Source organism: Phasianus colchicus, chromosome 1 (assembly GCF_987193195.1).
Source record: "Phasianus colchicus chromosome 1, bPhaCol1.hap1.1, whole genome shotgun sequence".
Taxonomy (NCBI): Eukaryota; Metazoa; Chordata; class Aves; order Galliformes; family Phasianidae; genus Phasianus; species Phasianus colchicus.
Window position 1 is genome coordinate 100,030,662 of NC_143436.1, and position 16,342 is coordinate 100,047,003.

The window sequence follows — 16,342 nt, forward strand, 5'->3', positions numbered from 1 at the left end:
TAAAACTCCACAAGAATGTTACTGCTTTGCACACAGGTTCTGTAAAGGCATGTCAGGTTTTAAAGCCAAATTTTTGGTAGTCTTATCTTTTCACTTGAACAGTAATCTTTGGTAATAGTTGCACTGTGCTGTCTTGAAAAAATGTTGTGATTATTGCATGTTGGCATTTACATGGAAGAAACCTCAAAACGGGTCAGACCAAAAGTGTGACATTAGGTTTTATTATGCCAGATTTAGTTTAACAATCTTAGCCAGAATAACTTGTATTTTCCAGGATCTGTAAATCTATGCATGCTGTTTTCAAGTCTCAACTACATCACTAATTCATAGGGAATAAAGTAATATATTATCATGAATCATGTATATATATAAGTTGCCTTGAAAGTAATGCCTCCTGTTATTTCCATGGAAATGACAACAGATCCAGAATTATTAATTTCATTTTCCTACACTAATGCAATGTTGTGTTATAGCATACTCTTTAAGTCTGTGTTGGAACTTTGTACTCAAACTCTGCTATTGTTTAGGATCCCATCTTGTTTTCTGGGACACTGCAGTCAAACTTGGATCCACTTGGAAAACACTCTGATCATGAACTGTGGGAGGCACTGGAACTGTGTGACTTAAAGAGTTTTGTCCAGTCACTTCCAAAGAAGCTCCTTCATGAGATTTCAGAAGGTGGTGAAAATCTCAGGTATATAAATAGCAAGTGCTATTGTAGTTATTTTCTGATACTGTAAAACTGTGGTTTATTTCCAGATAATTTATTACAGAAATTATCAATATAAAGATGACACTTTTCCACTCCAAATAGAATTATTCTGGTAGTAGGACTTTCTTCACAGTTTTCTTTGAGGTCATAACTATATGAAGTCCTGTAGCCTATGTTGTATGGGAAGCAAAGGAAGTGGAGTAGTTTCAGCTCAAGTGTATAAATGAATAGGGAGTGGGGGCTTCATATACCACCTAATTAGATCTGGAAGAAAAATGCTCATTTACTCATTTATTTAAAAAAAGCAAAACTACAGAGAACTTTTTTTGCTCTATGTGGTTAAGCAAAGCAAGTCATTTTTAATTTGTAGAATGTTACCCCACAGAAATGTAAGGAAAGTGACACTTGAAATATAAGGACTCAGACAAATAGTGAAGCTTTCAGCAGCAAAGAGACAAACAGTAATTTAAATGGAGCATATTGAAAAATAACTTGAGTTTTTTAGGACAGATTATTTTCAGAAATATCTGCAAGGCATTCACCAGAGGTAACATACAGGAGTATCCAGACTTTTATCTTGAACGTTATTATATCCAGTCTGGCCTATTCAGATTCCCCATAATAATACCAAAGTTGAGGGCAAAGCTAGGTTTAAAAGTCACTCCATATTTACAGTTGGTACGCAGAGTGAGAAGGAATAAGAACTTCCAAAATTAGGTGGACATATTTCTTCAGTTTTGAGAAGTATAAAGTGTTGTTGACGAAGTTGGAACAGATAGACTTCATACTAGTCCCAGCTTTATGTCAACAACATCTGCTCCAGTGTCTAATCTAAGTAGTGAAGAAACAAGATCATTCTCCCCTTCCTCAATGTGCCTAACCTGACCTTCTCGATGTATTTTTAACAGCGTTGGGCAGAGACAGCTGGTCTGTCTGGCCCGTGTTTTGCTTCGAAAGAAAAAGGTCCTAGTCCTTGATGAAGCGACAGCTTCCGTTGACATGGAAACTGATAACTTGGTGCAGTCCACCATCAAAAGAGAGTTTTACAACTGCACGATATTAACAATAGCCCACAGATTACATACAGTCATGGATTCAGAAAGGTAAGTTAAGTTTTCATATGTCATTTAAAAATTAATGGCTTCTTTTAGATGCATGAGTTTGCAGACCTATGATATTTACTCTCTTTTTTCCTTAGTAGCTTCCTTAGTTGTACAGATACACTGTACAACCCAGTGTATCACAAAAGACTTGGGTATCAGTCTTAATTAAAGACTGATAACCTTGTATTCTGTTTCCATGTTCTAATTACATTTTTTTCCTGCTAGGTTGCAACTATTAGCTACGATTATGAACACTTAATTTTCAAGAACAAAGGGACACACTGCAGAATTTTTACCAACTGAGCAAACATTCAATTTCTAGAGGGCTTTATTAATATGGATATAACTAGTTTTAGAAACCAATGATAGATTTTCTAAGTAAGAGTTCCAGTCTGTAGGTATTTGTATTAGGACTAGAAAATGTTGTTGAATTTTTTACTTCCTGTAATCTTTATGCTTTTGTGTTGTAGAGTGCTTGTTCTGGATGCAGGAAAGATTCTAGAGTATGATACACCACATAATTTGTTACAACGAAAAGGTGCCTTCTCTGAAATGGTTGCAGAGGCGGGTATAACAAGATAAAGAAAACTAATGAATGAATTCTTTATGAAGATGAGAATTCCTTGAACCGGTACACTCTCTAAAGATATGCAGCATTCCTGATGTTATGAACTTCCTTGAAAGTTCCTGACAACATTGCTGTTTACTACGACTACAGTCCATACATAATGATCAGGTTTCTTAAATCAACTTCCTGTTTTTATACGAATCACTGATTTTGATTATATTGGTACTGGACGAACACCATGAAGGAGTGATTTTCATGGCATATTTTAAATATTGCACTAGTAAAGATGGATTAAAAAAAATAAATCTTGCTCTTCAAACAGTGAAGAATTAAGAAATAGTGCTTAATTAAATTGCTTGGTCATGATGCCCATTTAGTTAATACATTCTTATATAATCATGAATATATAAAACCCCAAACAACTTACTGTACGGACATATAAGCAGATCTCACTTTATGTTGATTTTTAGGATATACACACATTTTTGCACATATACTTCAGTAATTCTTGGGCAGCAAACTTAATTATGTTGACTTTTCTGTTTTTTGACTTCGTAATTTCTCAACAACTGAAAAATTATTTCAAACAGCTGAAAAAACGTAAATTTCACAGAATCATACAATGGCCTGGGTTGGAAGGGACCTGAAGGATCATCCAGCTCCAACCCCTCTTTACATGTAGGGCCTCCAACCTCCACATTTAATACTAGACCAGGCTGCCCAGGGCCCCATCCAATCTGACCTTGAACACCTCCAGGGACAGGGCATTCACAACCTCTCTGGGCAGCCTGTTCCAGCACCTCACCACTCTCATAGTAAAGAACTTCCCCAACATCCAACCTAAATCTTCCCTCCCTCAACTTAAAACCATTTCTTTTTGTCCTGTCATTATCTACCCTTTCAAAGAGTTGACTCCCCTCCTGTTTATAGGCTCCCTTTAGGTACTGAAAGGCTGCAGTGAGGTCACTCTGTAGCCTTTTCTCCAGGCTGAACAAGCCCAGCTCCCTCAGCCTGTCTTTGTAGGGGAGGTGCTTCCAGTCCCCTGATCACCTTTGTGGCCCTTCTCTGGACCCTCTCCAACAGCTCTCTGTTTTTCTTGTATTGTTTTTATAAAATCGCATTGTGAAAGAATACTACAAAATAGGTACAGCTATTTGCTAGCAGATTTTAATGCAAAACTCTACTATTTAGAGCTACTCAAAAGAATATGTGTATTATTGAAAGTTTCAGTTAAACATTCCTGTGCTTCTTAAGCCTTCTAAATATTGCCATTTTTACTACACGTCCTTAAACCCTTCAATACTAGCTGTGGTTGGAATGGGTTAAAAGAGCAAGATCGGTGAGGAGGATAAGAATTGAAGACTGGTGAGGACTGTAAACATGCTTAAGTGACCTTGCAGCTGCAATGACCTAAAGTCTGGAGAGCAGTCACGGAGGAAAACATATATTGTACCTATTGTTGTTTATCCTGTGTATTTGACAAGTAGAACATCTGTATTATAGATCACACAGGTTTGTGGTAGACTTGGAGGCACCTGTTGGACACATTTGAGCTCCCTGCCTTGTTACAGAGAAGATCAGACCACAATGAAGATCATGGCATAGAGGTAAACAACGCCTGCAGAAACCCTTGATCAGCAGGTGAAAACAACAGGATCCAATAGCATGGACTGACCTTAGCAGTGCCTGCAGCCCCACCTGCGAACCTCTACCCAGCTGCTGCTTCGTGAATCCCCTTGTTGGTGAAGTAACACAAATATTTTTTCTTTGCATTTCAGTAGTGGGTCTGTGATTGTTTCTGCTGCCTATCTTTGTGGACTGACACACTGGGTGTAAATGCAGGATCACAGAGCTGCCAGAGGTGACTTTCCACATTCTGGGATGGCCCTGAGCACTGAACACTGGTGCCGTGTGGCGACTTTCCTAGCTACCATGGTTCTGATGGAACCATGACCTGAAACAGATGTCAAGATAGTAGTTACCCCCCAGATGATTGAGACAGCTGTGTATGGATTGCCAGGGAGATTAGGATGGTTGTTAGTTACCAGTCTTAGAGCTCATGACTGTGAAGTTGTCACATTATGGAGTAAAATGAGAGAGTGGGAAGGGTAGTCAAGACTTTACAAGATGTGATGGCCATCATGCAAGAAGTAATTACTACTGAAGCAGAGCACTGTTGTGGACTGCAAGGCATTGCAGAACAGCACGTGGAAGGCACAGGTATGGAAAATGGTTTTGATTTCCATTAAACCTTCATGGGATCCCAAGGAACAGTATAGAAGTATCTGAGTGAGTCCTTGGATTCTGAGATTGAGTCTGAGTCAGAGTTAGAAGATCAGGGAGTGGTAGTAGCACAGCAGCTGCTTTGGCAGCAAATGTCAAAACAGCAGAAATTAAAGTTTGGCAGGTCCCCCTGCACTACTGTTACTGTAGCCTCTTACCATGAGGGAGAGCAATCATCCCATGTTCTTTTAGCTATCAGATGGTGATCTAGAGGAATTTTAAAAGCGTTACCTCTAGCAGATACTGGGGCTGAAAATTCTGTATCATGTAGCAGTATTAATGATAAAGAAACCACACACAGATCCATGGTCTGGAAGTAAATCCAACCCCTGCCCTATAAAATAAGACTGCCGTAAAAATAGGAAATACTATTCTATTTACCACAACAGTGTTAATTGTCCCAATTCACAACTATTTGGGGGGTATCAATGCATGGGCAATTGAAACAATCACTTCTGCTTTGGGTCTTTGCAAGTGGGATATATTATATATTATTTGATCTGTGCCTATGTGCTGCCTATGACTGCCAAGGTGGTGACCATAAAACAATATTATATCTTGGGGAGAAGAGGAAGTTACTCAAACCATCCAGACACTTCAACAAGTGGGAATAGTTAAAGAAGCCACGACTACTTGTAATAATCCTATTTGACTTGTACAGAAATCAGACAGCACTTAGGGAATGGCTGTAGATTACAGAGAATCAAATAGTCACCCAACACTTGCAGTTATGGTATTAGACATAGTTACTCACATAGAAAAAATTAACAAAAATGTACAGTGTTGAAAAGTGGTGATAGATCTTGCTAATGCTTTCTTTTAAACAGTGATTGGTTCAGAAAGCTAAGGCCAGTTTGCCTTTATCAGGCAAAAAAAGCAATATACTTTTCAAGAACTACCTCAGGGATATAAAGTCTCTCCATTTGCCACCAAATGCTAGTGGCTAATGTTTGGCTGTTTATCTTTCTATTGATTATCTGTTGATTACAGCAGAGTCGCAAGAAGAAACTGAAGTAGCTGCTGAAAGGCTGAAACTGCACTTACAGGAAAAAGGCTGGGCAATTAATCCAAACAAAATACAGGAAGCTACTATTCTTTGATGAATACATGTCTTACCTGTCTTACCTAGGAGCCATAGTATTGGAACAGTAGTTTGGTGTCATAAACCCAACATCAAATTGAAGTTCATTCTGAAAAAGCACAGGCCATTGTGCTTCAGTTTGTGTGAACAAATTACCCCATCTCAAGTTACCAAACCCAAAATAGTATTAGCTGAAGGAGCTGGTATAACAGAGTATGTATTACTGAAAGGAGATGACATTCCTATTTTCCTCCTGTGTTACAGGCTGGCTCATCATGCTTTGTAGTCTTGTACTACAAGCATATACCCTATATATATTTCTGCAAGATCAATATGTAAATACTGGGGTTTAGTTAGCCTCTATTCTTATTCTTTCAAGTAGCAAATACAGAACACCTGGTATGTTCTCCCATGTAATATTTACACTGGACATCACAAGTAATTGTTGCTTTAAATTTGGAAGTAATGGCTCTATGCCAAAGAACCTTACAACATTGATTTGCAGTGGTCTGCCACCCTCTTCAACATCATAAAATGCTGTTCCAACTTTGGAGGCATGCATTGGTCCAACATAAATGATGGAGTAGCTAGCACGGAGGATGACATTCAGCATCTCTAGGACTTAATACATCAAGTGAAATAATCTACCAGTGGTGCCTGGTGAGCTGAGTGCTTCAATGCCTTCGGTGAGACATTTAATTCAAAACAGTATTGTAGGGATATATTTATTCCTTTTCCTATATGTCACACACCTCTGTAAATTACCCTCTCCCACACAGCCACTCCCTGCAGTAGCAGTCTCTTAAGAAAGGGGGTCAAATGGAGGAAGAAATGGATTAAAAGTGGAAGAGTGACAAGGAGATGAAGCGATGTAAACATGCTTCAGCTGGCAATATGCAGTCTGGAGACTAGTCATAAAGGAAAATACATAAATGTTGTTTATCCTTTGAGTGTTTGACAAGTAGAACATTTATGTATAGGTAACATAGGTAGGGGAGCTCTATTAAACGTGGTTGAGGTCCCTGCTTTACTAAGATCAAAGCACAGAAGTGAACTACACCTCAACAGGCATAAACAGTAGGTTTGTAATTCTTTAGCATGGACCAAGCTCAGTGGTGCCTGTGTCTCTACCTGTGTGCCTTGGTCTGAGTGCTGCTGTAGGGATCCCCAGGCTGGCAATGAAAATACATGTACTCTGCCTTTCAGCTGTGGGTCTGTGGTGGTTCCTGGTGCCTGCACTGCTAGCTCACACATCAACGCAAGCAAAGTTTGCAGTTTCAGGAAGGTGGTGAGAAACAATGGAAGCTTTCTGAAGAGATTTTCTCAAAGATGTGACTGTACTACTGTGAAGGTAAAAAGTTGCACTATCCTTTTCTGACAGTGAGTAACAGCCAACCAAAAAAAGTACACTAAACATACTACAGCTTGCATAAGCTGACTAAGAGAATATAGTGACTTTAGAACTTGTTAGGAGCAGGAACCTGGACTAGGAAATTGCAGTTTTTTGATAGTCCTGCAGAGACAAACTTTGTAAAGAGAGAAAATAGCTGCTTGCTTTTCATCTCTTCCCCTCTTCTTGTCCCCCACCTGAGGGCAGCAGTGGCTTCCGTGTAGAGCAGAAGCTACCATATCAACATTTCAAATGGGGAAGGGATTGCCCCAGAAAGGCTTTTTCTGGGTGCTCATCTCTTACTTATCTTCACGCTCCCCACAAAACCCACCTTTTCCTAGAAGTAGCACAGAAGAAACTGGAAAAACACAAATTGGGTTCTATTTCCTAAACAAATGTTTTAGGATTAATACTAGGATAGGTAATGACTTCAGTACCAACAGACCAACATCTCTTGCAAGGTACAGAGAAGATCATCTGAGAACTTGCTAAGTGTATGGTAATTTTATTTATTTAGGGGGAGAGAAAGGCTTTCTATATTTACTGCTGGACTGACATAATTCAAAGAATAAATAGGGAAACAGTGCTGTTAAAATAGTTCCCTGGGAAACTGAAACAAGACAGGTCCAAAGGACAGAAATTGCTTTTATTAAAAACATTCTAAAAGGTTATTTATAAAATGCATTTCATCATCTGCATTTGGAAACAATTCAGGAACATACTGCTGGTGAGGCAGCTTAGACATTCCGAATTTCGACTCGCAACACAAGCTTTAACTGTATAAATTTATCATATGCTTAACACCACAGGTAACCGTACTCAAGATTTCCAGGAAAGGTTGTAGAAGGATTTCAGCCTTCGAGTATCAATTTACTTAAAAAATGACTTCTGATAAGCAGTACGTCTGCGTACCTAGAAACGTCCACTTAGCGCAGTGTCCTACTCATCTTTCACATATGATGGTTTGTGCCAAAATACAGTAGTAAGATCAAAGACAAAATAGATAACTTGATTGCAGAATTCAGAAAAATTAATAAGATGCATTGAGAGATATCTGATGTACAGTAGCTTTTTGACTTCAATCTGCATAGAAAACTGAAAGAATAAATATCCTTTTGTGATTTTTTTTTTAATGATTTTTTTTAATAAACAACTCACCCTACCCTTACAACTCCCAGATTAAAAATAGAAATTTTATTTTTAACCTCCTCCAAAGTGAAGGAATATGCTAAAGTACCTCCTTTATTTGCATTGTTTAAACAGTTTAAAGTTACACCCTCACTTCTGCCTAACTTGTCCCAAAACTGCAAAAATCTTTTAATAGTTGAGCTCAACTGTAATGTGGTTTTATTTTAATCTATTTTATTGCACCGTGTAAAATAAGCAGACCTGTGTTAAACAAACGAAAAACAACCTGAAGTTCTACAAAAATTCCACTACATTTTGAGATGAATTTACAGCAGGGCAGTAGAAAGGCCACAATGACTCCAAATACTCTGGAAAAAAATATACTGAATGTATACAAATATATCTGGAAGGCAACTGCATATGAGAACTGTACTGCATATTGGCATCAACTTCACTAAAGACTTCTTTCAATTCAGGAGTTTTAGTTCTATTCACCTTAGTCCCTTACCTCACTCACTTTTATAAACATGCAATATTTTATTTTAATACATTATCAGATTTTACGAGAATTCCCATATAGATGTAAAGACAGGGTCACTTCCAAAGGTGTAAAGGAAGGGAAAAAAAGCATCCAAAAAGTTTATTTAGTTTTTAACTCAGTGAAATTAAATGTTATCAGTATTTTGGGAATCTTTGTGAAGTTAAAGACCACCCATGGAATGGCTAAACAAAACTAAAATTCAAGAGGTTTTTAATTGGATTACTTCAAAGGTATGTTTAGACCACAGCTACGCAAACAGTGGCATCAGCAGAGTTGGAAAGGCAGTGTCATAGATCTGGTCTACTGCCAGGAGAATAATAGGCCTATTTTAACATGATCAGGGTTAAACCATAGATCTAAGCCCGCACTTGATATCTTGGCATGCTAATCAAAATTATTTTTTGGAGCATACGAGAAAAGGCTTAGAATCACCTATTACTAGAGCTTACCTGATATACTGTGCTGATGGATGAAGACAAGCCTTAGTTGAATGCCTTCACTGGAGAGTTCTAAATAGATAAAAAAATCCCTTGGCCCATTAAGTAATGTTTTAACTGTCCAAAAAAAGAGCTGAACTTAACAATTTTTTTTTTTTAATTTTATCATCCTTTTCTCCTCTTTCATTTGCTAGATAGGTGAGTGGCAAAGTATTTGCCTAAAATAAAGACTGAAGAAACTTCACCTCTAATCCTTAGTTACAGGCACTGCTTCCTTCTCGGATGAATTGCTACCATCTCTTATCTATGCCGAGTTTAGAGCAGGAATATGACACAACTTAAAGCAGAGATACTAGCTAAAATTTAAAGACAAAGCTGGATGAGTTTTCATCAATGAGAGGAACTAGACTTCATCTAAGTAGTTCATTTGGTCCCACACTTCTTCCCCTGAAAACAGGGGGAAGAGCTGTAGAGCTGGGGGAACGGGGGGTGGGGGGGAAAGATGTCATACACTTGTAATTGTGCAACAATTTAATTCATGTTGGTAAAATTCAAGGGAAAATATACACATGTAGCTTTAAGATACATAAAATTAATACGGTATTCAAATAATGTGGAGAGAGGTATAAATGGTGATATGCACTTGTTCTTAAGTGTAAGACAGCAGCACCGATATTGTAACCATCCAGAATGTTTCAGGAATTTAGCCACTGTAGACACACTAAGCAACTCCACATTACCAAGAGCTAAATTTCTTAATATGTTTTGACTCAAACATGAGACAGTAATTCGCCACATGGTCTTCGTAAAACTAGTATGCTGTTATGAACAGCAGAAGATTCAAGTGAATGTATAAATCTCATTCAAGCTGCAGTATGCCTTTTAGAAAGGTTTTTAAATGCTCAAATGACTCATTTTAATAAATAAATTTTAGCTGAACACTGCTAGTGCTATGTGCATTAACACTGCTTCACATTGTTCCAAATAAATTATACTTGACACAGGAACATCCACACTACAATGCTGTATTATTTCTAAACTTTGGTCACACTCTCTAATTTTTAAACAAACACCTCTTCCAGATTTGCTAATAAAATTTAGCAAAAGAATATGAGTGTGTCATGTTTAGGATTTTCATTCTGTATCCAATCTAGAGGCAAATAGGACTTCAAAGACAACTTCAGAGCTTTAAAAATCACTTGTACCTTTAAGATAACATTTAACTCAAACAGATTACCAAAAAAAAAAAAAAAATTATATGGCTAAGGTTAGGCTCCACTGACAGTCAGATAAGTATGCACCATCTGAGTATGCTTCTGGAGAGATGGGATGCAATGGGAAAGAGTTCATCTTCAATTAAAATTAGTCTTTCGTAAATGCTTATTGGGAATTTCTACTGCGCTTACTTGGAGAGGCCAGGACCCACCAACAATTCCTGCTTGGATAGCTACACCCATTACAACTGCTAGATCAGGGTCTACGGAGGTGTTAGGTTCCTTTCCAAAGAAATCCCGAATAACTTCACGTATTTTAGGAATCCGGGTAGAGCCCCCAACTAACACAATTTCATCCACTTCCTCTTTGTGTAGGTGGCCTTCTTTCAACACCTGTTCAATGGGAACAAGAATTTTCTTAAAAAGGTCCTCGTTCAACATTTCAAATAGTTTCCTAGAAATTTCTCTTTCAAATACAACTTTGACAAAGTTGTTTTCTCCATCTGAAGCATCTCCAATATTTTTCAAGTCTTTTGTTTTCTGTGAAGGCTTGCTGTTAGGAACAGTGTGTGGCTTTACCTCACTTTCAGGCAGTTCTTTTGTGAGCTTCCTTTGTGGCATGGTCAACGACACCCTTAATGTAGATGCCTCATGAATAGTCAAATTTAACTTAACTGCTTCCACAGCCTGTCTGAGGCGATGTATTTCTTCTTTTCTTGATGGCAGAGAACCATATACTTGATTGAGTTGGTCATATAAATGCTGCATCAACCTCTGATTAAAATCTTGTCCTCCAAGTTTGTTGTTACCTAAAACATCAGATATCACCTCTGAAAATTCAGAAAGCAGCTCACATCTTCTCTTTACTGGCAAATAGAACTCAAGGGTCAGAACAACAGTAGGACCATAAGCAGAGAACAAGAGCAAACAGGAACTAGGAAAACAGACAGAATTATCATCCACTGAAGAGTACATGATTGACTGTAACTTCCAGATTTTTTTAATTATTTTTTTCCTACAGACAAAAATAAATAGGAAGAAAAATCTGTAGCTGGTGGCATGTCACTGAAATGCAATAACTCACAGCAAATTATTTTCCCAGCTAAGATTCCCAGAAAATTTACATCTCCCTCTGCCCAGATGGATTTTTCTGTTAGTACTACCACAGTGCAGCTTTGTAGGAGTTACTGTTCTAATATTTTCAAGTTATTCAATGGTATCATCCATTCACATGAAAAAGCTGCATACCATTGAAGCATATGGAAATATTCTAAGAGAAGCAAAAGAAAGTGAGTAAATGCAAGTAGTGAGGTTCAAGTTCTATTAGCAGGTATATCTTACATTAGCCTTCAGAGAGAGTAGTCTATATTCTCGATTACTTCTAGAAGATTATTCTTGCACCTTATTTCCAAAACCTTTCAAAGAGTTGTTCATGCTTTACATTAAACAGATTTAAAAGTGGCCTGCCAGTTTTCATCTGTGTTGAATAGTACTCTCAAAGTTTCTACCTGTCTTCTATGAGTGAAAATGGAAATTCACTTAACGGACATCCATCCAAATAAGTCAGAATGAAGTAGTTAAGTATTGCTATTCCATTCTTACTGGACATCAAACACTGTTCACTCAAATAAATGCTAAAAACAGCATGGCATCTCAGATCTGTCCAAATCTGGGTCATCTGCAAAGCAGTTGTGCATTCATTCCAGTTTTAGTAAATGTTGCTGCCAAAACTCTTTCCCAAGTGATGAATCACTGTGGCATATATGTATTAAAAACAACAAACTTCTGGGTTAACACAATGCAGTTATCAAGCCCTATACAACTGCACTGGAGCCAGATGCAAGGCAAGGATGTTCTAAAGCACTCAGCTTTAGTAAACTGACTTGGTAAATACTCTCAGCTCAAACAAAGGTAATAGAAAGCTTTAGAACAAAGTATCTTTTGTAAGCAGCAGCACTTACACTGGTAAAAATCAACAGCCTCGGATAAAATTAAACCACAGTTTATAACTCAGAGTCACTTTAAAACTGAATTTCTCTTACCTGGTGAAACCAATTGCAGACCTGGTTGCATATGAAAGGCAATAATGAAAACTTCATTGTGAGACTGTTATGTTAATAACCTCCCTAAAGGTGATGTGAGGCATATCTTTCCTTTCCCACTACTCCTTCAGAAAAGTAAAGCATTTTTCTCACCTGCCATGGCTCGTGTGAGGAACATCCCTCCCTGCTTGTTCAGCAGAGACACATCCAAAGTTCCTCCACCCAAATCTACCACCAGGACATTAAACACATCAGCTTTGTGGAGTCCGTAAGCCATAGCCGCAGCTGTGGGTTCATTGATTACTCGCAAGATTTCTAGCCCTAAAAAGAGCAAAGCAATAGTCACATACAATTCCAAAAACTATATTTCTCACTGTCACAACATTTACCATTAGTTATTTAGAACTAACCTTAAGTGAAATGTCAGCTATAAGGAAATAGTTCATCAAGTATTATTGCTTAGAAAATTATTTTCCTTATTTCAGCCAGAAGTAATACTATTTCACTGTCAGGATGAAAGCATCTACACAAATATGTTTTCTTGAAAGACCCTTTGGCTGAGTAGATTCCACATCCTATTTGTGTTTTAATTATTGTCCAATTGTGCTCTGTATGTTCTCTCTATTTGGAGATGACAAAAAAAAAAAAACTAACATCTTTATATGAAAGGTCAATTATCCTAGCCACCTATGCTTGTGTTAGTCTGCTGCATCTGTTGGCACCCAAGAGTTCTGTGCTGTTCTTCACAATTGTTAGCAGTCTTATAGCAATCCATTCTAAGGCTTTCTATTCTCCATAGACTTTACCACTAGTGAAATAAACATAATGTAAGGCTCCACAGAATAATTCTGGAATAAAAAGACAAACCTGCAAGGTTAGCAGCCTTAACAGTGGCATTCCGTTGCCTTTCATCAAACTCTGCTGGCACAGAGATGACTGCCTTCGAAATGGGCATACCAAGATGGTCTTCTGCCATTCTCTTCAATTTCAGTAGCAGATGAGAGCCAATATGCTCCGGAGTGACACGAAAGGTTTCATTAGTTGTCACAGAAAATTCAGCTGATCCATCGTTGTTGAAAATCTATGAGGAAAAGTGACATAACTCATATGTAAGACATCTTTTTCTTACATTACCTCCTCTGCTACCACCATATATTAGATTCGCATGTTGCTCATTTATTCTGGGAAAGAATAAATTTATTCTGGGCCCCTCGCGATAAGAAAGACATCGAGGCCCTGGAGCGTGTTCAGAGAAGGGCGACTAAGCTGGTAAGGGGTCTGGAGCTCAGGTCTTACGAGGAGCGGCTGAGGGAGCTGGGATTGTTCAGTCTGGAGAAGAGGAGGCTCAGGGGAGACCTTATTGCTCTCTATAACTACCTGAAGGGAGGTTGTAGTGAGCTGGGGGTCAGCCTCTTCTCTCATGTGACTAGTAATAGGACTAGAGGGAATGGCTTCAAGCTGCGCCAGGGAAGGTTCAGGCTGGACATTAGGAAATACTACTTCTCTGAAAGAGTGGTCAGGCACTGGAATGGGCTGCCCAGGGAGGTGGTGGAGTTACTGACTCTGGAGGCATTCAAAGAACGTTTGGATGTTGTGTTGAGGGACATGGTTTAGCGAGAACCATTGGTGATGGGTGAATGGTTGGACTGGATGATCCTGTGGGTCTTTTCCAACCTTAGTGATTCTATGATTCTATGATATAGTTGTATCTATCCAGTGAGGCTGTGGACACCCTCTCCCTGGAAGCATTCAAAGCCAGGCTGGATGGGGCTTTGAACAACATGGATGAGTGGGAGGTTTCCCTGCCTATAGCAGGGGGGTTGGAACTAGATTATCTTAAAGGTCCCTTTCAACCCAAACTATTCTACATCTCTATGATTCTATGTACATTCTCCACTTCATTCATCACTTTTATTCCTTGATTGTAAACAACTGCTCAATCATCTTCAATGCTACATGATACAACCACACATTTGAAGATGAAAGCTCTTAATCATTAAGTTAATCCTATTCATAAAGCTTCACATAGGTTCTTTATTCTGAAAAGAGGTAAATAAGCTGGTATTCTGTCAGTTCCTCTTTATAAGAATTCAAAGACTGTTTGTAGTAACCAAAAAAGCGTCTCTTTTCAAAAGATGTCAACTTTTAAACTTTTTTTTAATATATATATCTCAAAGTAAAATAAGGTACAGTTAAAATTTTGAGTTGGAGCTTATGCTGGAACATAACCTAGAAACACATTTCACACTGGGGCCGGGTTCCCTACAAAATCATCAGCTCTCATGCTGAAGTACACCGCTTCCACCAGCATTTCCTCCTCTTCTCTCTGAGTACATCTTATGGTTTCCAGGCATATCAGATTTAGCCAAATGACTCAGAGTCAGAAGAACTGGTTCTGCATTACATATTTCAAGCTTCCTACATATCAATAGCCTGGAGAGAAGCAAAAATGATGTTTGCTCACCTTAAATGGATACCTGCTACTTTCACTCTTCAGTTCTTCTGAAGTGAAGATTTTCCCAATGAATCTTTTTGCATCATATATAGTATTCTGAGGATTTGCATCAGCAAGTTCTAGGCCATCATATCCGACGTATACATCTCTGTCGGTGAAAGACACTATACTTGGAATGCTGTTGTGCCCGTTTTCATCTGCAATAACCTTCACCTGCCCTGTTCCAGGAAGAAAGACACCGACAGAGCAGTAAGTTGTGCCAAGATCAATCCCAATTACTTTTGGTGTGGGCATCGGTAAATACTGTTGTGCTAGATAGCCAGCTAGCAGAAGAGCCAGAATTGCCGAACCTGAAAGACAAATCAGTAGGTCAACTACTATTTTGGGAGTAACTGCTTATGAACAATTCTCATAGGAGACCTAGTTAATGAGACTGTACAAAAATCACACACACGCTCACTCTTGCTTCAGCCCCAGCTCCCTGAGATCCCCCTCCCACAGCCCTGAGTCTTCCCTACGCCTCAAAACAAACAGGTAAACTAGCTCAGAAACACAGTGATTTTTCCATTTTACACGTAACCCACGTACGAAGACAAGAAAACCAACGCGGCAAGGACGGTCACGGCTGTCTTTCAACAGAGCAGAGAGACAGCGCAGGTTTCTGTCAGCTACTTCCCCGCACAACACCTATCTCCACAAGAAGCAAGGGAAAACCCCGAAACCATAACCATCATGAAAAACCGCTCCGGGCTGGCAACGTCCCCACCAACCCTGCACAGCCCGAGCGACGAGACCCGCCCGGCTCAGGCCAGGCCACCCTTCCGCACCCGCCCGCCTTCCTGCCGAGCCCAGCGCTGCCCCGTCCCCCTCGGCTGCCCGCACGCACCCAGCACCGCCATCTGCCCGGCCATCGCTGCTCGCCGGCTGCCGCAGCACCGGCCAACGCCGACTGCTGACGAGTCCTTCCGGGCCGCACCGCGCGGCACGCCGGGAATTGTAGTGCGTGCTTCCCACCCGCCCCGCCGGCGCTCGCGGGCTGTCTGTAGCGAAAAAAACTACACCTCCCAGAAAGCACGTGGGGAGGTGGCCCTTTCCTGCTGGTGCTGGCCAATGGGCTGAGAGGAGAGATCACAAACACGGGTCGGTAGGGAGGATGCGTCGTATCTTTCTTGCGCATGCGCAGAACGGGCCGGCCGCCTCGCGGTGCTTACTGGGAGTGATAGTTCTGTTGGGGAGACGCGGCGCCCGCCGGGCGCGACTGCCATCATTGCGGCCTGACGCTTGTGGCGGGAGAGGGCGCAGTTGGCGACGCCGCCGTGAGGCGGTGGGCTGACAGGCAGCCCTATGGGCCTTGTCTAACTTATTTTCCCGACATTGGTGTTGAGTAC

At 39.8% G+C, this 16,342-nt stretch overlaps 2 protein-coding genes across 5 annotated transcripts in view; one reads left to right on the forward strand and one right to left on the reverse strand.

Moving 5' to 3' along the window:
• Positions 1–2,948, forward strand: part of LOC116241980 (multidrug resistance-associated protein 1-like) — a 33,165-nt gene extending 30,217 nt beyond the window's left edge. For all 4 annotated transcript variants that reach the window (XM_090121122.1, XM_090121133.1, XM_090121129.1 and 1 more), the window contains 3 exons: positions 528–694; positions 1,621–1,815; positions 2,286–2,948. In XM_090121122.1, coding sequence (XP_089977248.1) covers positions 528–694; positions 1,621–1,815; positions 2,286–2,397 — 474 coding nt within the window. In that variant the 3' untranslated portion in view covers positions 2,398–2,948. The remainder of the gene's footprint in view (positions 1–527; positions 695–1,620; positions 1,816–2,285) is intronic.
• Positions 2,949–7,764: 4,816 nt separating this feature from the next.
• Positions 7,765–15,996, reverse strand: HSPA13 (heat shock protein family A (Hsp70) member 13). The gene is made up of 5 exons (XM_031612588.2): positions 15,841–15,996; positions 14,964–15,304; positions 13,367–13,580; positions 12,653–12,820; positions 7,765–11,266 (listed from the first exon to the last, which is right to left on the reverse strand). The coding sequence occupies exons 1-5, from the start codon at positions 15,863–15,865 to the stop codon at positions 10,596–10,598; spliced, it is 1,419 nt and encodes a 472-aa protein (XP_031468448.2). The 5' UTR covers positions 15,866–15,996; the 3' UTR covers positions 7,765–10,595.
• Between the last annotated feature and the right edge of the window lie 346 nt (positions 15,997–16,342).